The sequence below is a fragment of the Chaetodon trifascialis genome, chromosome 11 (genome assembly GCF_039877785.1).
Source record: "Chaetodon trifascialis isolate fChaTrf1 chromosome 11, fChaTrf1.hap1, whole genome shotgun sequence".
Taxonomy (NCBI): domain Eukaryota; kingdom Metazoa; phylum Chordata; class Actinopteri; order Chaetodontiformes; family Chaetodontidae; genus Chaetodon; species Chaetodon trifascialis.
In genome coordinates, this window is record NC_092066.1 from 22,114,325 (window position 1) to 22,138,811 (window position 24,487).

The 24,487-nt window shown below is 41.1% G+C and overlaps 1 protein-coding gene across 6 annotated transcripts in view; it reads right to left on the reverse strand.

Moving 5' to 3' along the window:
- astn1 (astrotactin 1) overlaps nt 1-24,487 on the reverse strand; it is a 370,801-nt gene that overhangs the window by 243,103 nt on the left and 103,211 nt on the right. The window contains exons 6-9 of one of the 6 annotated variants that reach the window (XM_070974412.1): nt 20,349-20,498; nt 18,532-18,681; nt 13,624-13,791; nt 1,721-1,805 (exon numbers count right to left, since the gene is read on the reverse strand). In XM_070974412.1, coding sequence (XP_070830513.1) covers nt 1,721-1,805; nt 13,624-13,791; nt 18,532-18,681; nt 20,349-20,498 — 553 coding nt within the window. Of the gene's footprint in view, nt 1-1,720; nt 1,806-13,623; nt 13,792-18,531; nt 18,685-20,348; nt 20,499-24,487 lie in introns of all 6 variants that reach the window. The other 5 variants (XM_070974410.1, XM_070974413.1, XM_070974415.1 and 2 more) reach the window with 5 other exon arrangements.

Here is a 24,487-nt window from a genome sequence, read left to right on the forward strand (position 1 = left end):
TATTAAATCTCTGGATTACCCCTTTAATTATTCACAAATAGATAAACAAAGCACACTAATGCAGTACGGTCAGCCAGGCAGAAGATTTGGTAAGTAGGTTTGGTAATTACTTTCAAGGCTTTACACCATTAAGTCTATTCAAATGAAGTCAAATGTATTTGTGGAGCACATTTAAAAAAAAAAAACAAGTGTTGACCAAAGTGCTTTACACAGAGAGATTTAATATGCAGTTAAATAATCAAAGCAAAAAGGAACAGACGAATAACTGTAAGTGAGAATTAAAGCAATTTTCTAGTTATATTAATTATGAAGGGGACTCAAAGGAGGGTCTTTATCAGGGATTTAAAATTGCCCATAGATGTGTAAAATGTGACAGTGAGGCTAGACTTCAGCAGTCTGGGAGCGGCAATGGAAAAAGCTTAGGACACAGTGAGCTGCAGGCAGCATATGGATGATATCCACATAAGTTAGCTGGAGAGTTCGAGTCAACAGCTGAAGTCATAAAAGAATGTAAGACGGTCTCAAAATAGCCCCAATGTTTTATTTCGCTATCAACCTCATGTGGGAAAATCTGCTGCTAATGAGATCACTGAGTTGACAAATTTAATGTCAGAGTCAGAAATGACACCCAGATTCCTCACATACTCTATGTGTGGATAGATAGGGGCCCAACGAAATTGGCTATTCAGGGCCAATTATAAGGACCTGTGTCCGACAGACAGAAAACTGCTGGCCATCCACCACCTGACATCCTCAGGACACACTTGAAGAGATTGTATTTATTGCCATGTGGTAATGACCACACATTCTCTTCCCTGCCAGTGTGGTTTGTGATAGTTATGTTTTCATGCTGTAGAAACAGTTTGAATGTATACTGCTATCTGACGTATTTGTTTTTGGTTTTTAATTAAGCATACGACTGTCTGAGCCGTATCTACACTAGACAACTCTGTATTTTACATATGAAGTAATGAAGCTCTAGTGAAAGCTTTTCTTTTCCATGCAAACGCCCGTATACCATCCTGCATTCGCTCAACACGCACGCTGACTCATAATTTCCTCTCGGTCATTGTCTGCGGCTGTCATTGAGATATCAGCTGCTCTCATCTATCCACAAGCACAGACACACCTTCGCTGTTAGCCTATCATCTTGCTGCTGTCTTTTTAAATATGATTCTCTTTGTGCCTTCGTACGCTTCTGCTGCTGTTATGCGCACCTCTCCGCCTCCCCGTCACTGCCCACTCTTCGCAGATTCATCGGCGTCATTATTTAATCAGTCTATCAGTCTCAGCAGAGTCATCAGCCACCGCCGCCGCCGCCAGTGTCTGGACTCCATGGGGGGGTTTCTCTGGCTGCTGCTGAGGCAGATGCCCCTCAATTAGAAAATCTCCCCGTAGAGTCAAAGCGCCAAAGACCTTCTGATATATCTTAATTATCACATATCATCTGCTATAATAAACAATCTATCTACTTTATTCACTTGTGTGTCCTGATTGAAATCAGCTGTAAAGAAATCTGTGGAGTTTTTAGTTCTCCTGTAGTTTTGCTTGAATGTGGTGTTGGCAACATCCCAGCTCTTTATGATTTATCTCTGCAAGCAAATAAATGGCCGTGTTTGATGTGCAGGAGGATTGCCTTGTTGTAAATGATTTTTCCGCCATTTCTCCTGCCTGATAATGAGCAATCATGAACCATCATGAGGCGATTATCATAACTCACCCCTGATTGGGCCCCCACTCACTGCGGATGCAGAGGTGCTTGTGCACCGGGTCCTTCATGTAGCCGTCGAGGCAGAGGCATTCTCCTGCAAACAGAGAGGCAGTTATTCAATGACATGTTCATTAGTCAAGTCGTCTTTTATTTGCTGGAGAATGCCCTTTGCTCCTTTCCTTTTATGTTACTCCATGAGAGCGATCCCAAGAATATCCTCTTCAGGCAGTTAGAGAACTCTTGATCATCTCTTATTTTTAATGATGTAATTTTTTCAGCTATATCAGCTGTATTTTTGTACAAATTTGTCAACAAAAGCCTATAAAGTTTTCCTTACTTTGTGCTTCCATAGCTATCCCTGATACAAGCACAATACATCACTTCCTTGTGCAACATTGTGGTTCACTTCACAATATGAGGTTCTTGTGCTTCAATGCACTTATAATACATGAAACATACTTGGATAAAAATAAACCAAACATCTGTATTTAGTCCTCCTGAGGCGTACAGAGAAAAGTAAGTGTGTTTTATGAGTGCAGGTGAACCAGCATTTATGACAGCTAAGTGATTTGCACACAAGATGAGCTCATGAGATAGCTCGCTTGCTAAATATCAGTTAGCAAGCCAATAATTTACCAGACTATCATGCTCAGAGATTGTTAGCATGTTCCTGGTTAGCCCGCCAGCTATATTAGTTAGCTGGAAAAAAAAAAACAAAAAAAACAAAAGGAAACAGTAAATTAAAAAATAAAATGTTTGCCAAGTAGCTGTTGCAAAATATTATTACACTTTTGAAAATCAATCAGAAAAATCACAACGGTTCCGTGTTGTTTCACCACGCACAAAAATTCCATCCCAAACCACATGCTCACTTTTTAATGTGGCATCCGTCTAATGAGCCGAATCGTACTCTTTTTGAAACGCAGTAAATACACCAAAAAATGTTGGGCTTCTTTCACCTAACTTTTCAGCTCCCAGAGCTTCACTGAACAATGAAAAAGAACGCCAGACAGAATCCAAGAAGTAAATACTGAAGATAACTTTGAACCATCGCTGCAAATGTCTCGATTTAATACACTCAGTTTATATTAGTGTTTTTCACAGTTATCTGACTGGTCCCACTCACTGAATAACATCCACTACCTAAATGAGAAGTGATTAGATCAGTGATTAGTCTAATGAATAGACACTTGGCACTGTCATTATTTACTAAGGCAAAGCTTGTCTGGGACTGTGAATTCACAAAATCCACTTAGCACTCAGGCCTAAGGCAACACTTTGGGGCAATTGTGAATACGATCACATGCAACACTGCTCAACTGTACTGTGTGCAAATGGAGGCACTGTGATGGTCTAAAACTGCTCACCAATGGAACTTGAGAGGTGAAGGGACGTGGACTCAGTGAATGCTCTGCGTTGGCATCCTCCTGATAAGCGAAGCCTCTTAGCAAAGAACAGCAAAGCATCAGCTTTTTGTTCTGCTGTCAGCACCCAGGAGAAATGTTGGTCTTGACTTTGCTCAGTGTGACTGATGGGGTCTCACCTTTGGTTTAGAGGGTTACTCAGGAGTAACATGTACAACATGCTCTGCTCATGCTCAATAGGAGGCAACTGAAGGGCATAGGCCCCAGGTTTTTCTACACCACTGTTAATGGAAAAGGTCACCTGTCAGTATCTGCCAGGCTAAAGGAAATCATATTCACTGATTTTTCTGCATGTTACCTGAATGAGAAGGCAATGACCAGACAGTTTGGGATTTCAAGGCTGTTTATTTTTTAAAGCACACATAGATTCACAAGAATGTTGCATGGTCTTCAGTTTAATCCATGCAGTTCTAGGTCTGGTTTAGCTCGAGCTCTAAAGGGGAACTGAATGAGATATTAGTGAAAAATTGAATCCAACTCAAGACAAACACAGGAGGAGACAGTGGGAACTTTGTACCTTTCCTGATAAACATTCCTGCTCAAAGCCTGAACATCGAACTGTAGAAGCTCTGCAAACATTCGACATCCATTTTTCCTTTTTGACTAATAAAGCAAAGGAAGGCTCTGAAGGCTTCAATTGTTTGAGGTGCTTGGCCAGAGTGAAGTGATGAGGAATGAAAAAAACTGCTTTTTGGACAATTATTTTGTTTTGTCATTTTGTAGTGGCTCATTTGTCACAATGGGTGCAAGGTTGATGATCAGGTAAGAAAGTCTAGGCTCCAGTAACACAGTTCAACTTAGCTGTCTTAACAGGAGTCCTAACAAGAACAGTGCAAGTCTAAAATTGCACTGCTTGCTGGATATGTATTCAAGGAAAAGTCTGGTTTATCAGAACTTGGGTTTTTATTTTCATACTTTTGGACATCATGTCAAACCGTTATGACAACACTGTACCTACCAAAGTAATGGCTAAAGTGCGAAGCAACGAAGCGTGATAGAGAAACAAACACTAAAATTCTGATGATCAGGCCAACACTTTAACCAAATGATCCAACCCACTATTTCTAAATCCTGTGACCAAAACCCTTTCCTAGTACTGGTCCATGCAGTGTTAGCTAGCAGGTAAACTTTTGGGCTTTTTTTTTTTTTTAATGGTCTATGTGTTTGAGTTAAATTCACTGCTGTTATTCCTGTCTATATTTTTTGCTACTTTTTTTGTTACTGTTTAAACAATTCTTGTACAGATTTTGTGTTTGTCTGTATGTTTGCTACTGCAACAAAACAATTTCCCAAACTGGGATCAATAAAGGAGCAGGCTAAAAGTCTAAAGTCATGTTTCTTACCCATTGCTCACTAGACTGAACCTTGGCAAGTGACTTATTCATTTGAGAACACAGACAGTCACAGCATCAGACTGTAAGATGGTCTTGATTTGCATGATTTGCTTGCATGATTTGCAGACCCAAAAGCATTGTCGATATGCTTTATTTAAAGGTAAAAGTGCAATGTTACAGCCACCGATGTCCCCCCCTCATCTAACCTGCCATGCCTCGGAGGAGTGTGTATGCGGTGCAGGTTGAGCGGACCCCAGCGCGGGATTGGCTTGTCATGGAGGTGTGGTCTCCCTCCGCCTCCCACCTCCCACCTTTGGCTGTCCGCTCGCTGGATTGGTGCAGTGTCAGGGCCCGTTCACCAATCCCCAGGCGCCAATCGAGGACTGGACGCAGAAAGGCTCGGGCGGACCGGCAGTCGGGGCAGCTGTAGAGCAGCGCGCCAGACGTGTCTTTTGTGTGTGGCTGTATTGTTGGTGAGAGGTATTTCGAGTTATGAGAAGGACTGGGTCAGGGCCAGTTTCAACCCTGATGCTGACATTTTACATGGGGGTAATGACAACCCTGTTTAGTCACATTAGGAATGAGGGGTGCTGATTGGTTGTTGATGTTAATCAGTCTCTAGTTAATCAGAGAGGGTTTTGTTTTGGATTCTTTCTCGTTAATTAGCTTTAGTTTCAGAGAGTCCTCTTTTGGTTTTGATTGTTTTTTGATTCATCAGCACTCGCTGGCCCATTTCCTTTTAGTGTTGCCTCAGGTCTTGTTTATAAACATCATTTTCCTTACCTTTATAATAAATAACTTTGCTTTAACCAATTCCAACTGGTCTATGTTGCTTCCCTTTTTCCACCATGAGCTAGGGGTCGTAAAATGCAAACAAGCTCTCTGTCAAGTTGCCAATGTGGTAGGTGAGTGTAAAATCATCAATGTGGTCTAAACTGTGGTAAATATTTAAATATATCACAGAAAGTGAGAAAGGCTAACTCTTAAATAGTTTTAAAACCAAAATCTGTCAGACTTCTTTTTAGTCATCAGTCATTTCAGATCTCAGGAATCACTTGATGAGTATAAGGTTATGACTGCTGACAGGAAGGATGGCCAAAACCAAAACTTATAATTCTCCTCTAACAGCTCCGAGCTTGTGCCCCTCCTGTCTTATAGCAGCATGACAGCAGACTCCTGGAAGCACGTATAGGTAGACCAATACACATAGATATCATACAAATATATCAGCACACAAGTCAGCCAATCAGTGCCAAAGGTTGAGATAAGTAAAGTAAGTTAGTGTCATTGCACAGTTTGTCCACCAGAGAGCACTGACAAGAATGGGAAGTAAGGGAAGTTTATGAAAAAAGAAGAAGATGTAGCGTATTGGCTGATATATCATTATTGGATTTTTAAACAAACAAACAAACAAAATAATACTGACATCCAGCGCTGGTCAGGCTAAAATGTAAATTTCTTATATTTATCAACTTTATATTTAAGTTCCTTCATTTCTTGTTTGCAATGTGGTCAAGTTAGCTACATTAGCTACATGCTCTGCCCTTAAATGCAAAAATGCATCACCTGAACGACGCGCCATGGGAAGTCAAAACTGCCTCCTCATATACTCTTTGCTGTCACCTGGCTGCTTTTCCAACGCCTCCCTTGGCAGCACTCCCAACATGCAGACACGGCAGCTCTGAATAGAATCGCTGCTTTGCTGCTTTGTTCAAAATGCAGTGAAAGAGCTCAAATGTTTGATGTTAGAAAGGCAATTTTACATGTTACATTGTGTTAAAAAAAAACTGTAATGCTGGAGCAGGAATGGAATGATAGAAGCTGTAGCATTCTGCTTAGATTTATTGCACTGCAGCTGAATGCTGCTAAATGCCTCATCTTGCTTTAATTGCCTTTTCATCGCAGGCTAAGGTCACAGCACACAGCTCAAACTTGTTTTAGACTTGCAAGGTGTCACATTCCATAATTACTCAATATACAGGCAGTGAGCCAGTTTCTGTGCTTCACACTTTATTTTCATCACATCCCACTCAGCTATTTGTCACCCTTTAAAACACATAGAGCTGAACCTTGTTTAGGGTGACCAGGCTAAGCAAACTGCCCAGACTTCCCTTAAATAGCCTGGAAACCTTGATCTGTTGTGTGGGCACCAATAGCTGCACTGAGGTACATTTTACTTGATGCACTGTTGTGCCACTATTCAGTTCATCAGGCAGATCCACACGTTGATCCATTACGCAGCCACATTAATCAAGCCAGTATGTGATGATGTGATGATGTGGTAATGTGCCTCCAGAGACACAACATGTCTCTTTGTATCTCACACATATTCTAGTCAAGAAGGTGGTGAAAAGAGCCCGTAAACATGAGCACCCAAAGCGGCCAGGTTTAGGGCTCTGCAGGAAGGGACGGATCACGCATTAAAACATCCACCGTCTCTTTTAATGTCTTGCAGGAGCAGCGTAGATATTGTCGCAGCCCATTTCAGTTTTCATCAGTATCTCCTCCAGCAGAAATGAGGATTGGATTTAAGCTATCTATAGCACCTCTGCAATCTCCCTGCAGCCCACACACACACACGCACACACACACACACACACATGCAACTCTTTCATTCCGCATGCATCATGTGAAAAATACGATATAATTACTGAATCCTTGCTGCCAGTCCTGCTGGTCCATATATCATTTTACGGAGTGGGCACAGTGTGGTTTAGGGTGTGTGGGTGAGTCTCAGAATTTTCTCCAAGAAAAGCAGACATGAGACACACTGGCTCAGCTTTTTGATTCATTTAAAGGTCTCAGAACTCACTCTGTATTGCCCAGGGGAGAGTTATGCTGCTGAATAATGGATGCAAAACAAGGAAGACACTTCCTCCTCTCTAAATGTGAGATTTCTTCCTGCACTCATAATTTGAGTTACGAAGGCAGAGACTTTCCAAGAAAGCAGGTAAAAGTAAAATGAGTCATTCTGCCCACTAGTTTTCATGTCTCCATTGGGGATATGCAAACAAATGTGAATCCATTATTCTAATATGAACAGCTTGTGAATTTCTGCAGTAATATTCATGGCCCCCTCCCCCCACTGACCTGTCAACCAATTACTACAGTCCTTTGATACAGTGCTAACTCCAGTCAAAATACCCTGCCATCACAAACACACGCTGCAATGAGCAGAACTCTCCTGACAGTGAAAAGATCTTTGATGCCCATTAGATGCTCTTTATAAGTTCAGATCTAGTCTCATAATCATCAGGTTGTCGCTTTGTATTCAATAAAGTAATCTAGTGATTGTTGTTTGATTCACGTTTGCAAAATGTAAACATGCTCAGTTTAGACGTTTGCTTCTTTTGTTTTGCCATTTGATTAATTTAGGAATATTATCAACATGTTTTGTATACTCTGTGAGCACCTTAACTTATACACATACACATGTGGAGTATTAACAGCTGCTTTATTTGTGCGTCTAACACACAGACTCTCCACGTCTCGTCTAATAAACATTATTATCTGTCACGACTTATTTACTGGTTGCAAAACTGAGACGGTTTATTATTTTTAAGCAAACACAATTGCTGATTGCTTATCTGATGTGAAGGAAGCTTAGGGATTTCTCGTGAAAGAACTCATTTAAAGTTTTGCTGCTCAGCCTTTGTTATGATCTGTACAGCTGTATTCATTTATTTATTTTTTTGTCAAGTCTGGGCTGTTTTTATATGAGAGAAGCTTTTTTTCTGGTAGTCTATAGTCAACACGTCCAAGGAGACAGAGGATGTCATATTTAGTGTCTTTTTCACATCCAAAATGTTAAAACTTACGTATGACAAGAAATCTTTTAAATGATTACACGTATATCTTGTGAATGATTAGAAATGTGAACTAAAGTCACTTAAACAGTTCTAAAAAAAAAGAGTTTGTGAATAATTACACTGTGGTGGCCTGCCTTCAAAATAAAGTGAGCTTTACTTGCAGAAGGGCTTTTTTCAGGCTAAATCATTTCAAAGTTGTTAAAACAACTCGTCTTATATTCTGTTTTACAGGCTGCCACTGTCTTCACAGTGAATTTGGAGGCAAGGAAGATCAGAATGTATTCACTGGCAGAGAGAGTGATAAAGAGCTTGTTAAACAACAAAATGTTCTACAATTCTGTTTTATCAGCACACTGTTCTCATCATTTGGAATTTGAATGTGGTCTGAGGCCTGAATAAAACATTATGTACAGTAGCTGCACATGGCTGTTTTTTCAAGCGTGTGTATCTTCTGCTCAGTATTTCATACGTTATGTCTTTTTATGTCTTTTACATCTTTAGATTTTTGTGTTTCATGCTTGCTGGTTTTTGTTTCACATGTCAGACACATGTTCTGAGAAAACAGCTCTAACAACTATACTACAACTATAACAAGCTGACTGCCCATACAGTCACAGTGTGCATCTGTATCACATCTGTCAGGCAGCATTTGCCAGTCACAGCCATTGCTTTCATAATCCCAGCTACATATTACATCAGTGTGTTGTTTAGGTACTGTATGAGGCATTTGTAAGCAAGGACAAAGATACAAACTGTAAGCAGTCGTGAGTAGCATGATCACAGACAACCTAATAAAGATTAAATAACAACCTTGAGATAAGCTGGCCATTTCATTTTTCAGTCTTTCGGTCACAAAGAAAAAATCATAGAATGTAGCATCAGTCATACGTTACTGACACACTGCTTTTCCTTAATATGCCTCAAGGATAATTTCAGGCCCACCATCAGTTTTACAGTACATCTATCCTTCCCCCAAACTATCACTCATGTATCCAGTGCTGAACAAGACAATCTACATGCAATGCAACAAACAAGAAGACCGAATATGATTTTGAAAAAAGAGAAATATGTGTGAAACTCCTCACACTCCATTTAAAGTAACACTATGGTTCATTCAACTTGGCTTTGTTTGGTAGCTGTTGGTTAAATTGGTTACACTCTCCATGTTTGTTTCCTGTTGGACCAACATTTTTTGTTCTACTTAGATTCTGTTACAAGTACAACTTTGCTTTTGCAGTCGACGTGGTCTCGGCGCATTTCCACAGCTCAGCTCTGTCAGCAAGTGACAGCAAACAGACGAGATGCGGGAAGAGCAGTGGAAATTGACCACAGTGCAGTCTGCTAACTCAAATTTAACAAAAATATTGAATCTAATATTTGATCCAAGTCACATCAGCTTTACAGTATAAGAAACAGGAGGCGTAACAAATGTATGTGACAGACTGGGACATGATGGATCAGATGATAAAGTCATGCAAAAAAAGATAAAAAATAGAAAACAAGATAGACAAGCATAAATCTACAGCAGATATTTAACATATGCTGAGACCTGACATGGCCCCAACAGAATCACACACAGACAGAACAGAGAGAATCTGGTGAAGAAATTACACATTCAGTTTGAATTTGCCACCAAACCCTTCACTTTTACCTGTCGGACAATAAGAAGGCATCATTGGAGGAGCAATAACAACTGAACATTGGTTACTGGTATCATTTGAGACATACACACAATAATAATAAAGCGCCCAGTACAAGGATTTCTAAATAGATATACACCAGTGGGGGAGTCTACGCAAGGTCAATGAAGGCCACTGAACTCTGGCAATAGGGTGCAATGGTGAGTGAGAGCTTCGCGGCCTGTGACAAAGCTCGGAGCACTGCGGTGCGCTGTATCCAGCTGATGCAAGCATGTGCAGAGGCGTGCCTGTACAATAGATCACCATAGTCAAGGAGAGTAGGAGCATAGCCTCAACCAATTTTTTCCTTAGAATACAGGAAAAGCAGGATTTGTTTCTACACTAAAAATCTAGTTATCATCAAGTTTTCACTCAATTCAATCATCAGTTAACATGCGTAGATAGGACTGTGACACTAATTGAATCCAACTGTCCTACAAAGTTACAATGTTAGGAAGAGAAGCAAATTAATTTATGGTATTAGAAAACAACGTCAATTTAGTTTTTGTAGCATCATCTGTGTAAACATGAAACACTGCATCAGGAACATTTTCCCAGGCTGTTACATAGATAGTACAATTACAATTACAATTTGTCATTTGGCAGACACTTTTATCTAAGGTGACGTACATATGAGATTTTCACAAGCAAGGTTCTGGACAGGAGAGAACAACAAGAGTAAGTGTCCCAACGCAAACTTCTGGCACCAAATGGCCGAGATATCGGTGAGGCATGCCTATATCCGTGCCGAGATGTGGGGTCATCTGGCAGGAACAAAAGGAGGAGCTGGGTATTGTCAGCATATGAATGGTATGAGAAGCCATGTGAGCGGATGACTGCACCAAGTGCAGTGGTGTATATTGAAAAGAGAAGGGGTCCAAGTAGTGACCCTTGTCCCCACCTGTGTGGCCAAGCAGTGGGATTTAGATTTAGACATTTCTCCCCCCCAAGATACTGCAAAGGATATCCCTGATAGATAGGACTCAAACCAGCGGAGAGCAGATCCTGAGAAACCAAGCTCAGTGAGTGTGGAGAGGTTTGGTGGTTAACCCTGTCAAAGGCAGCCAACAGTAGAATAACAGTAGAACAACAGTAGAACAATAGAGCAATAGTAGAACAGAGGACTGACCAGTAGCTCTAGCTGATCGTAGTGTTTCCACTACAGATAAGAGCGCAGTCTCCATAGAGTGTCTGCATTTGAAACCGGATTGGCTACAATCATGCACGTTGTTATCAGAAAGGAATTCATAGACTTGATTAAAGACTGTGCGCTCCAGTCTTGGAGAGGAAAGTGAGGAGTGAAACCAGCCTGTCATTTTCAACCTGAGATAGTAAACAAAAGTGGACCAAAAATTGAACCATGGGGGATCCCTGATACAACACGTAGTACCCCGGAGGAAATGCTATCAAATCTGACACATTGTGTCCTTTCAGGAGGAGTTTTCAATCCAGCCAACAGCCTGCTCAGAGAGTCCAATACTGAGCAGCCGCTGCTGCATGATAAGATGGTCAACTGAAGGCCTTTGAGAGATCGATAAAAAAATCCACTGCAGTTATACTGTTCACAACCTTTAGAGATGTTGTACTGATGCTGTTTCCTGAAGCCATTTTCAACATACATTCATCATGTTTTTCAGCCTAGTGACCCCCCACCTTAGCACATGCTTAACATGGCTTCACAATCATATCACAGCAGTTTGTAACAGCTGAGTGGCAACTCAGGAGCAAATCCAATTAAACCAGGCAGCTGGATGAAGATCACATTTTGTCAAGTTGGCATTTACTCATTAAGGATTGCAAAATCTTAGCGCAAAAAGTTTTTCTAGCACATGCTCATTTTCATCTGCATTACAGTTAATCTGCGATAATGAATTTATCTATGAAGTATATTCAATTTTCAAATTTTGCTCACAAAATCCTTCCAGTTTAAGCTTGACGCTATAGACAGAATTACTGCTGTTATCCAGAGTACAAATGAAGTTGACAGCAGAGACATGCTAATTAATTGATGAGCTGTGCAGACAGCTCCCCTGGAGGAAACCGGGTCGAGTGCTCCAGGCTATCTTTTTTCCCTTCCAGGCTCTGCAGCACAATTGACCATAATCATAGCCACACCTGTCAACAATCTAACAGCCACTGACGGACTGTTTTGGTCACTAAAAGATTCACTGATGAGGACACAAAGACTGCAAGTTCTGGAGGACTTTTGCAGGACTGGGGCTCCACAGGCTCCACAGAAAGAAAGCCCCCCTCTGTCTCCAACCATAGCAAGACAAGACAAGACTAGACAAAACTGTGCTCTATAATGTTAACTTCAAGCCAGGTTTGCACAAGTGCCTCCTTTCTTCAGTCGTCCGCTCAGTTTGCATACAGCAAGACAGAGCTTCCCAGTCTTGTTTTTCTAAAATTCCACACTGTGTGGCCTTGATGGATAAAAAACTGTGGAATGTAGAATCTTTCCAATTACAGCGATAACGTTTGATGAACTGAACAGATCACAAACCACAAACTGCTGCAACAGAGAGAAGAGACAACGATAATGCTACAATGGGCAATTTCTTTTTCTTTTCTTTTTTGGCAATAACTTTCACATGGACAGACTTCTAAGACGTTTCATCTTTGTCTGCTCTTCACCACAAATTTGTTATTTTATATCAACAGCCTCATCAATTTTAATGTGTTTTTCCTGCCCTTTAACTTAAAAACATACCAAATCTATATGAAGACAGTGGACACAGAATGTTATGGCTGGTGCGCTTCTGACCATTTAGCTGTTAAACACAAATGAATGTGATAGTGTTGACATGTCAAGAGAAGTGGGGCATCACTGTTTTGGTTCTGGCAATAGGTCAGACAAACCTAGCTCCAGCATTTAATTCTTATTCCTCCTACAAAGTTCCCTTAAAGCTCCTATGTGTTGATTTTATGTTAGGAAAAAACTCTATTGATTCTGATGGCATGAGTTCATGAAAAAATCCAAGCTTTTATTGTATCAAGGGGCCAAGGTGGGGCATTCATTGTTGTATGCCACATTCTCTATCATGACCATTCTACTATGTGTTGGCTGGCTGAAAAAGCTCTGCACTGTACAATCACTGTCTGTTCTCACTGTAAAAATATCCACCTGCACCCTGATTGCAGATGATTAGTCTCTGCTACAGTTTTCTTTTTCCTTTTTCCACCTTGATCCTTTGGCTTTTGCGTAGTTTTCACTGCCAATAACATTTATCTTTTTTTACAGATTTAGACCAACAAATGCAAAAAAGGGTATGTGATCTTAACTCAGGCTTTTGGAGATGTAGCATTAGTGGTGTTAGATCAGGTGATCAGCTGCAGATCATCAGGAACAATGAACGCACACTGAGCAGTGAAACAAGAGGTGAAAACAAGCACAAATATAGAATCTGTTTATTACACATGCAATAGGTGCCAAGATGAGAAAAGACTAAGGAATAAAGCCACACAACAGTTGTCAGAACATCATACTAGGTAAACTGTAGCTTAACTGTACTCTCCATGGAAGTGATGACAAAAGCTCGTCAAGCCAGAAAGCTGAAACCTTGTATCCTATTACCTCATATCAAGTAATATTTAATTAGGTTGCCATGGTAACAGTCCCTGCACAGTACAGGGGCGTAACCTGTTTATGTTGTGTTCTGGGCTCACCTGTCTCTGGGTCACACTGGTGCTCACAGGGGTCGAGGAGGCGTCGTCCACACAGCTCACTGACCCAGGGCCCGCTGGCATTCTGCTGGTAGTACAACAAGATCTGAGCCGGGTTCAGCCAGTCTGAGGCGTCCAACTGGCTCCCCTGCAGCAAAATGAACCTTGATCCTGAGGATGACCGAGGGAGGAGGGGTGAAAAGAGAGAGTATAAGGAAGAAAGGTTCAGAGCGAAGAAAAGAGAGATGGAGGGTTGAAGATAAGGAAGAGTGGGAAAGGAGGCAAGGGGACGTGGAGAGTGAATGAACAGATGACAGGTGGAGGGAGGATGGAAAGCAGGAGAGAATGAGAAGGAGGGCAACAGTATCCAAAATGTCTTCTACTAAATTAAAGACAGCAAGCACAGAGCTTGACTGCTCTGAGCTGAAATGGGGAGTGGGGTACTTTAGAGGTGAGAACAACCCCAATCCTCAGTATTAAAAAACCTTCAAAATAAAATGGTTTGATAAAAGCAGAAACTAAATATTTGATTAAAAAATACCAGCTGAGCATTGATTTTGCTTCAAGATGAACCTGAACCCTGCATTAAAATCCTCAAACAACCTTCCCAACATCTGCTGTGATATTTGCAAAAGATTGCTTATTACTTAATATCATTAAAGTAGGAGGTGAGATCCAGCTAAGACAACAAACCTCGACAGCAACAGAATTAAACGATAAAAACTATTCGAACACTGAGAAACATTTCAATGAAACAACATCTAGAATAACAAGACTAAGAGTTGTGCTGCTTATTATCAGTAACCACAGGCTGCCAGCTGCATCCACTTTGCTGGCCTGCAGCCAAACACAAGCACCAGGAGGAGGAAGGTAAAAGTGAAGAAAATGGAATGGTGCACACAAATTTTCCATAGTGTTTAGATAAATATACGCAAGGATTCAAATGGTGACCGATCAGACAATGTCATAAATAAACAAATGACATGTCCGTGTGGTTTGGTCTGTTGAATATATGCATTAAAGTATGTGAGTGTGCTTCGTCTTCTCTGTCCTTCCCATCGGTGCAGTGGGAAATTGTATTATGGAACTCTCTCCTTTTCATGTATTTCTTGCTGAGCCAATGACTTTACATACAGTGTGCATTTGATTCAATTAGGATGATGGCACACAGATTTAATTGGCTGTATGTCCCAGTGACTGTAACTGGGTTAAAGTTGAGGGTCTGCATGCTACTCTGCAGAAACCGTGTCAATGATGTCACTCGACACCTTTGTATAATTACTAACTGTAGAATCAACAGCTAACAGTTACAGTCATTTAATAACACATATATGCTTCTCCACTTTAAACGTCATACATGTATTATTAGTGACATAAATAAAGTGGCAGTGGAATTGCGTTCCAGTGTCAGGTCAACACATCGCTTGCATCTGCAGACAGATTTTAAGGGCCTTTTCAGCTACATGCTATTTATTAGCCAACATGAGCTTCAGCCACCATGTGAGGTGAATATAAAGGAAGAACCGTGACAATGTTGTTAAGCTGCACTGTTTCACATTTCAAATATCTGGCATTTGGTTGGTTGAGGTAAACTGTGGAGCAGGAGGGACCGCATGATAGTTGGATTTATCTGAAATTACTACTCATTTTAAAGTTGGTATCAGTTTCATTACATTCAGTGCACATGAAGAGTGGGTTCTCACACGGTCAGCTCAAATAATTTACTGTAGGGAACCAGGGAGGTTCATCTTTGAAATATATCCTGAAGTCAGTTTGCAGCTGCTTCGAAAAGCATGTTTTCAAAGAACATACAGTAACTTGAATTTCAACCAACCAAAAGAAAAAAGCAAGCGAACAAACAAAGAGTCTGTCACTGGGAGACAGAGGACCCTGAACACCGGGCACAGCAGGTGTCACTGTAATACCTGATACTGAGAGCCGGCCACTGTGTGATCTCTGTAATTTAGCTGCAACACACATTGACCGAAGGCCCTGCAAACTTGGGACGCACTGGGCATTCACTAACCCAAGCATATTTAATGAGTTCTTGGCAAGCTCTGTGTGCCCTAGTTAGTGCCATCCCCTTTGATGATCCCTTTAAAAGTAGAGCACACACTGCAAATGGCCGCAGACTTCTTGTTTGCTTAATTGTGGAGAGTCATAATATTGCTTAGAAAAACTTCCAAAGCCTCCAATCAGCAAAGTTTCTGTTTTTATGGTGCATTTTACGTATCTGATGTCTCTGGCAACCATGGGTGTAAAACATTTTTGGTTTTGCATCATGAAATGGTTTCTAATATCAAACAGAAAAGCTTTGTGGATGTATGAAAAAAAAAAAAAAAAACAGCCACCAACTGACTTCTGACAAAAAAAGATTATGAAACTGGAGCCAACTTGAGTCGGAGAGTGATCATCACCTGAAGTGTGAATTTCGCAGAAGGCCACGTATGTGCGAATGGACTTCCATGGCTAGAATAAGTAGAGTGGGCACACGGCTAAATCATCCATTTAAGCACCGTGTGCAGCGCTTCAGTCAGGGTCTAAATACGGCTCTTATGCAGAAGTTTAGCAATCTCACATTATCTCACAGATATCAACGAGTAGAAGTCTCTGACTCAAACAGAAATTATTGTTCTTTGTTGGTTTCAGTATTTGAGAGCAGAGATAGACAGGAAACATCATCAGAGCCAGAGTTAAATTTCTTACTATAAGAATGTTGTTTCCATGAAAATCAATGCAAGCCATGTAAAATGAAAGATGGAGCAAGAATTTATCCCTCACCCCAACTCAATGCCACCACTCGTGGCCAGAAGATACATAAATGAGTCTTCTGTTTAATTCAGTGGTTCTGCTGTAATAATTTAATGAAGAGACCTCTCTTGATCACCGTCAATCATGTTTTCCAGTGACCTGGCTCTAGGTATGGTAACGTCAGTTGGTTGGCCAGTACAGATATTCATATCCCCCTCAGGATGGATTGTAATAACTCTGGTGATCATCCAACTTTGGGGCCATGATCAGGGAAACACTGCAGTTTGGCCAGGTTTTTGGTTTATGACTGTCTCTGCAAAGTGAACAACATTCCCTTCAGTAGTTTACTTAATGTTAGCAAGTTAGCGGGCTACTCTACGATGGTCAACATTGCAAGCCTGCTAAATATCAGTATTGTTAGTACTGGCAGTGTAGGCATGTTATTGTTGTCAATACATGTCATGTAGTAGTTAGTTGTTTTTTTCTAAATAAGACTACTAGCAACAGTACTTTTTTAGGGCAGTAGGACTCTTTAGCATTTACTATTTTTAATAATCTACACAAATGTACATGGAAATAGTTGTTTTTACTATTCTGTATCTCGTATACTTTTAGATTTTTATTTTTTGAGCTCTCATGCCACTGTGCTCGCTTTATGTAACGTGCTTGCTGTAATGACTAAATTTCCCTGGTGTGGGATCAATAAAGTCCCATCTTATCTCTCTTATCTTATCGTAGAGGGCTCATGTAAGCATTAGCAATTATCATGGCTTTAGACTCTTGGCGCGTTCATGGCTTTGCATTGGGCTGAAGGTGTTTTTGTTCTTTCCGTGTGGCCGCTAACATTGCCTACCATTCTGTGAGTTTGGATTTTCAACATCCTACAAATTTTATGAGCCACTGAGTGACTGAACTTTTGAGGCTCTGGCAAATAGCTGTCCAGGCCAGTGGTATGACGGTCTTAGATCAGGCAATAGAGGTCCCCAGCTGCTATCAGTATGGGCACGTTATGCACCTAAGACCACTGGGCCACAGGGACACCCAAGATAGTTTTAAATGTAATTTTGACAAGTTTCAGACAAGACACGAAGGGTAGTAGAAATCCTATTTCCACAAAATACAATTTGAGATGATAAGCCTCAGACACATTCTATTTTAGACTCGCTCCAAGACAGAAAAAGTTTGTCCTGGCTTTGTTGTGTGTCTTGAATAGCAGCAGATATTGTTATCCAGCGTGAGTAGACAAACATCTCCACATGATTACTTTCCCTGATGTGAAAGGCAAGGAGAAAGGTGTGACTCTACGTTTCCGTGCTTCTCTTCACTGTATGTGAAGGCAGACACATGCGCAGCTGTTGGCATTAATAGCTTCTTTCCCCAGTGGTAGAATCCAGATTTTCATCTGATTCACCATGACATCAAATCAAGTCTGATGAGATTGTGGAGACATTTATGGAAACGTTCTAAATCGATCCCAGTTTTGTAATTCAACAGGCGAATTCACCATCTTTCATCTCTCCTTTCAAAGTTCCCTCCCTGGACGCCTCCCTGGAATTTTAATATCTCCCTGGCAGGCCAGCGTATACCACCGGAAAGCAGCAGCGCTCCGAATCAAATCAGACCTCCAGATGATAGATGAGTGAGCCTAGTCACAGTCTATAATATATCTGGACTGCCAGCTCACTCCTGTGACAGCTGAAAAATGCCAATGAGCCAGCAGGAGCCAGCTCTTGGCCCCCGTGGTGCGTTTTTTTTTTCTTTTTTTTTTTTTTTGCAGGTGCTACATTGAAATTCATTAGCAAGGTGGTTCAACATATCAGAAAGTACAAGGGGAAAGAGTGATGGAGGGTTTGCTGCGGGTGGTCACTGCGACCTGGCCTCAATGTGCTCTGATGCTTTGAGGGCACATTTGCTGTGTGGTCTCACATGGAAAAGCTGGGGAGGGGGTGGTCGACCTGGCATTTACCTTTGTCTTTGAGAGAGCCAAGCAATTCGCAGCCCGACTGCAAAGCGCAGGCACTTGGTTTGAGAGATACAGCGAGCTGAACTCCCCGGAGAGCGGCAGAAAAATGCCAGCTCAGCCCCCCGGGGCTTTGAGCGACCACGGAGTTGTGTGTGGAAAAGCTGCATCCACAATCTGAGGCTGGTGTAAAGCCTTACCGTCAGCGATGAGGTGCTCCGGCACATGTAGGATTACCCGAACTGAGAGGCTGCAGGAGAGGTGAGAAGAGTAAACCAGGCCGATCACGCAGCTGATGACACTGATCAGAGTCAGGGTGGTCTTATTGATGGGGCTCCGCGGGGAACCTGCTGCTGGAAATAAACACACAAAGAGGGAGAGGGGAGTGGTGGGAGCAACAAACAAGATATGTTAAGCAGTGACCACTTTTTATTCCCCCGCAACCCCTCCATACCATAAACCTACATGCAAACAGTCACACAAACATATACACACACACACTTCCTGCACAGGGAGTCATTTTACAAACAAGCCAAAAAATGGGCTTAGAGCCCATGAAAAGGACCTTTGGATCAAAAACCTGAAGCCTCTGGGAGGTTTTGGGCATAGCTCAGTGGCACAGAAATAAGGTTTACCTTTGAAGGGTATTAACATCCACGCTGGGATGTGGGAAAAAAAAAAAGAAAAGAGACATGGACCTACATAAAAATGGTTCAGAGGTTGTTTTGCTACCTTCCCTTTTTCCTCTGCTCTCCCTCTCTGCCAGAGCGAGAACGCTTCCCTTATCTCTTTTACTCCAGAGTGCAACACAGAAAGTGTTAAACGTGACCTCATACCCACAGGGGCATGCATACGTGCACACGCACACGCTCACACATCCACACACGCACACAAAATCACAATGACCTTGAAAAAAGCCACTCACGCTCTGTTTTAAGTGGCTATTTTTTCACTGGTAGAATAACTCGAAATTACATTGTCACTTTTAAATTACTCTGGCAGAACTTTCTTTTTCAAGAGCTGCCCAAGGCGATCCTTTACACAAAGCCGAAAGAGAAAGCTGACCTCTCATATTATGTATGAAGCCAGTTTATTTAATCAAGTAACTCACCCAGAAAGTGGATGTGGTGCGCAATCTCACCTTTTTGACATCCTTCTTTTAAGTTTAGATTTTCTACATGTTTGTACATTTGGCTAATGTGTATAAATTGGGAATATTCTCATCTGTTGTCTCATTCTTCTGACTTTGAAGAAATATTTCCATCGTGCCTCATGAACCATCCTTTCCTCTGGATCTCGACAACATAGTTAGGGCAGTGTTGCAGTCACGTTATTCTATTCTTAAGCCCTGCCCTAATTAAAGGTGTTGGCTACACTTCTGGAGGCTTTGCTGTGTTTGTGACACCTGTGCACATGACGGAGGAATAATTGGCTCGGAGGTGTTGTAAAGGCTTGTAACGCCTTCTGACAGCAGCTTTTATTTTGAGGGCACTGTCTCTTTATTGGTATTTTTTTTTTTGTTTGTTTGTTTTCCCTATGTCTCTCCTCCACACATTATTACTGTACATCAAAGCTGCAAGGACACGGCATGCGGACAGATAAAGCATGCTGCACCACTTCACTTTGACAGCATTTGCACGGGTTCCTCCTCAGAAATAATATTTGCGTGGAATATTATTTCAAACTATTTTTCATGTCGTAAGATGCAATCTGCACTTAAAAACATTTGATCTCATCGTCTTGTTTGATTTCAGTCAACAAGACTGTATGCAGGTGCACTGAGATCAGTGATACATGCTCACAACCACTTTTAAAACATTCTACACACACTTATGTGGTTATATACACAGCACACTGTATGCACAAATTCTACGTACAGTCCTGTGGGAGTCACACACAACACTGGAGCCATCCATCTGCTATATGCAGTGTTAAGGTTACTTGTCATGCGTCGTGGTGATGGTATTACCATCAGGCGGCGGGATAAACTGTCTGTAGGTGTATGAGTCCTCCTTACCCCCTGAGCCCCACGCGCTGTTGGCGTTACCATTTCTCATACCTCGACTCCGGCGGCGACTGCGGTTTGGGTCGGTGTAAAAGGCCAGCTGAGGCTCGCTGTCTGCCTCCGTCCCAGAGTCCCCGTCTGGGTTCAAGAAAGTTGAACCCGCTGTTGGATTCACACATACAAAAATACACCTACAATGAGAAAAAAAAAGTTCTGGACTAGCAGTGGGGGATTTGCCCCGAAGTTGGCCTCACAGGGATGGCAGGGAAACCCAGAACGGAAGATGAAGCCACTGCTGGACTCCGTGTGGAAAGACAGCATGAGAGTTTTATTCAATCAATAATTGAAATGTAGGCTAATTGATATCGAAGCCCAGCAGAAAGTTCACGGCATCATACATTAAAGAAATGCTTGGAAACAACTTTTTTTTTTCCCTTGAGCATACTGGTGTAACATTACAGACAAGTCTGGATTTAGCCGTCTCAGTTCCTTATCCCACAGGAGTATATTAGAATACAGCAGATCCTTGAATGGACTAAGAACAGACCAGCTATGATGTCCTCAAAGAAAGAGAAGCCAGATGAAAACTCAGAGCAGGTGTGGGTGCAGACGTTAACATAATGCAGCCTGTTGAGTCTGATCTGTGCTTACTGGGCTATCTGAATGGACTTTTGCTGAACAAGTCCTTGGGGGAATGTAATTTGAGCAAATCGCTCCTCACCTTGAGCCGTTCGTTAAAATTTGCAAGGTTTGCCTTGTAGTATGAAACCTTCACAGTGGATATTGTAAGTTCTCACAATGGAAGAGAAGCGATATAATAACAGGAAAAATCAAGCTGGATATGGGAGTTTACACTTGGACAAACATGAAAAAGACTAAGCCGTTCATTACATGCTGTACACAAAGTGGCTTCGGGAGTCAGTAAAGAAAGATCAGACATTCATTTGAGACTCCAGAACATTTGAATGGATGGTTCAAAGTTGAATGATTGCACACAAAATATAATGTTTATCTCATTAGCTCCTCATTAATAAGACAGTGCTGTACTGTAGCTTCAGTAGTTATGTATAAAGCCTTGACCACATGTATACACGTATCTTGCTAAATGAACATTTTCCTCTGCATTTTGAGTTTTATGCCACTAAAACTGAGAATTTTTTTTTTTTAAGAACAAGGTCTCAGAACTCCAGTTTCTGCGTATCCACATAAAGTTAGCTCAGGTTGGGTTAGCACTGCTAGGTCATGTGACAGAACAGTGTTAAATAACTGCAAAACAACGAATAATTATGAATAATTAGCTACAACTGGTTTTGTTACTCAAGTTACTCAAACCCAAAGGAAGATAAGCTCACTTGTTTCTGCGCTGGTATTTGACATATCATTGATGTTAACCTTGTCGCCACCTACAGGCCTGGCATGCTCACAGTGTCTGAAATTGTCATTGCGTTCCTGTGTGTATGGACATTTATTGTTAAGCAAAGGACATGCGGACGGAATAGTTTTTTAAGCGCAGGGGGAAAATGTCCATGTGTGGCAAAGGCAAAGTTTGAGACCGAACCACGTATGGTAAGGACAAAGGACCGAAAAAAGCTAATTTTCAGAACCAAATTTGCTTAATTACAGTAGAAATCAGTGAATTTGACACAGAGGAAATTATGCTTTTAAGCAGAGATCAACTTTAATGACCTCTGATATGCAAATGGACACCAATGACACCGCTGAATCATATTCAATTGTAAGTAGCCTCTTTCTTGCCGCAGTATAAACTTCTCTACAAAGCCACGTCTTGAAATGAATGGAGGTAAACAAATGTCACTCTCATTAAAGACTGAGAGGCCATGTTGCCACTGACTGGCCATGATTTTAAAGCCACCAATCTTTTGCAGGAATAAGCAAATTAATTCCTCTACCTACTGTGAGTGGGTACTTCCTTTGTTATACCAGGTATTATTCTGCTATCTTTCAAAAAGCATCTCTTTAAAGCAGCCTATTTCACCACTTCTCTGTCTTTGTAGTATCATGTGGAAGGCTGCTGTCAGTGATTTTAAAAACAGCCCTTCATCAAAAAAGACAAGGGTTCAGAAATAGAACACCAAACAGGATTTTCCTCATTGAAAAGTTCCCCTGTCGTAGAATACCTTCCCCCATTTCAGGTTCAACTGTGGGGCACCGACATCCCAGCTGCCTGAAAAACAATCAGCCGTCTTCTAAATGTTGGCTCCCTGTTGCTTCTTTCTGTCTAAAGTGGTCACACTGCTTTCAAAATGCTGTTTTATTGTAACTTTGAATCTACAACTTCCCACATCAGACAGGACCTAGATTAGAACAACAACCTCAGTTGACATACCACTGAAATGTTGCTGTCACAGATCACTATCCATTGAGAATCACTAAGTTTCCATGGAAACACAGGTCCCTCATCTCTCAGTACAGAAATATCTAAACAATCATGATTAAACGTGCAGTATCGTGTTTAAATGGGAGTGGATTGGACGATTAAAGGCATCAATAACACGTGTGTGTGTGTGTTAGTGTCATGAGGTTCATCCTCTTGTTCCAACCAATCAGCTCCTCTCTATTCTCTATTGCCTCGATTTGTTCCCACAACATCCTACTGCATGTCGTATTTTAGGGACACTTTAGAAACACGCAACTTTTATGGATGCATGTTCCAAAAAATAAATTATGGACAAACATGGAAACTCTATATTTACAGTGGTGTTTATTTCAAATTTTATCCAATCAAGTTATGCTTAAACTTTTATTTTATTCCACTCTGTTTTATGTTAGTGTGTGTGTGTGTGTGTGTGTATGTCTAGATAGATAGATAGATAGATAGATAGATAGATAGATAGATAGATAGATAGATAGAATTCTACTCATGTGCACATTGTACATTCATATAATGTCAATATAATATCAGGGCTGCAGCTCATTTCCATTGCAGATTCAACCATTGATTCTTTTTTAATTGAATAATCATTTGCTCTATAAAAGTTCAGGGAATAGTGAAACCTCCGAGCTCTTCATATTGTTTGTTTTGTCTCATCAACAGTCAGACAATCGAAATCCGAAATTGAATATGTATGATGAAATATAAATGAGAAAGGCTGCAAATTCTCCGACTGACTGTTAGAGAACTACTATGAATATTTATTTATTTAAAAATACACTGAGCATCTTGGGCATGAGAGCCTTTGACAGCTTTGTGTTGAAAACAGGTGGCGCCACTGTAGGTCTGATCTGAAATTTTGTTACTTATCTTTCAGAATATTTTGGAGGAAATGGGGTAAGTGGCATTCAGTGGGCTGCAGAAGTGAATCCATTTAAAAAGGTGGATGACACACAAACAGTATGTGAAATGGAAAGCATGAAGACTGAACAGCTGAACATATACAATGCATACTTGGCTGTGTTTTGCTGGACAACATGACTCTTGTTTTTGTGTGTACAAATATACAGGCCTTCATGAAATGAGGAAATTTGGATTAAAATTTGGAGGAAAATCCCATTTATACCATTTAATCCAGCTGTGTTGTGCATTTTGGTGAGATAATAACTGTCTCTCTCTTGCTTGAAGGTAAAAAAAACTGAAAAAAGCAGCAGTGAATGGAGCTTGACTGGTCTGATTTGAAGGACGAGAGCTGATGCTGATAAACAAACTTATATGTCTATAATGCATTTCAGCTGAGTGTGTTTCAGCAGAGGCATTAGCTATATTTAGAGGGCATGCATTGAAGCTTGTCTTACAAGTGTTCACATCACAAAGTGAGGGGGAAAATCCATCAAAGCAGCACAGATTTGCAGCCTCAGTGGGATATATGTGAACCAAAATAAAATTCATGCTAACGTTGCTCAGTGACAAGAGCTTTAAAAATCCCCAACCAAGACGCGGCGTTTGATTAGACTGGAGAAGATCCCTGCAAAAAAAATGGGGGAATGAGAACACTGTTGGCAGCGATGTCAATGTGACGAACTGTGGAAAGGACTTTCTCATGATAGCAGCTTCATCAGCTTTTCATATTGTTGGTTTTAGAACAATACGCACTGACGATATGAATGCTTAGTGTAAACAGTATTGGCAGGCATGACTATCTGACAGCACAGATGTTGGCTCTGCTTTGCTTCACAAGTGCGAAGGCTTTTTTGAT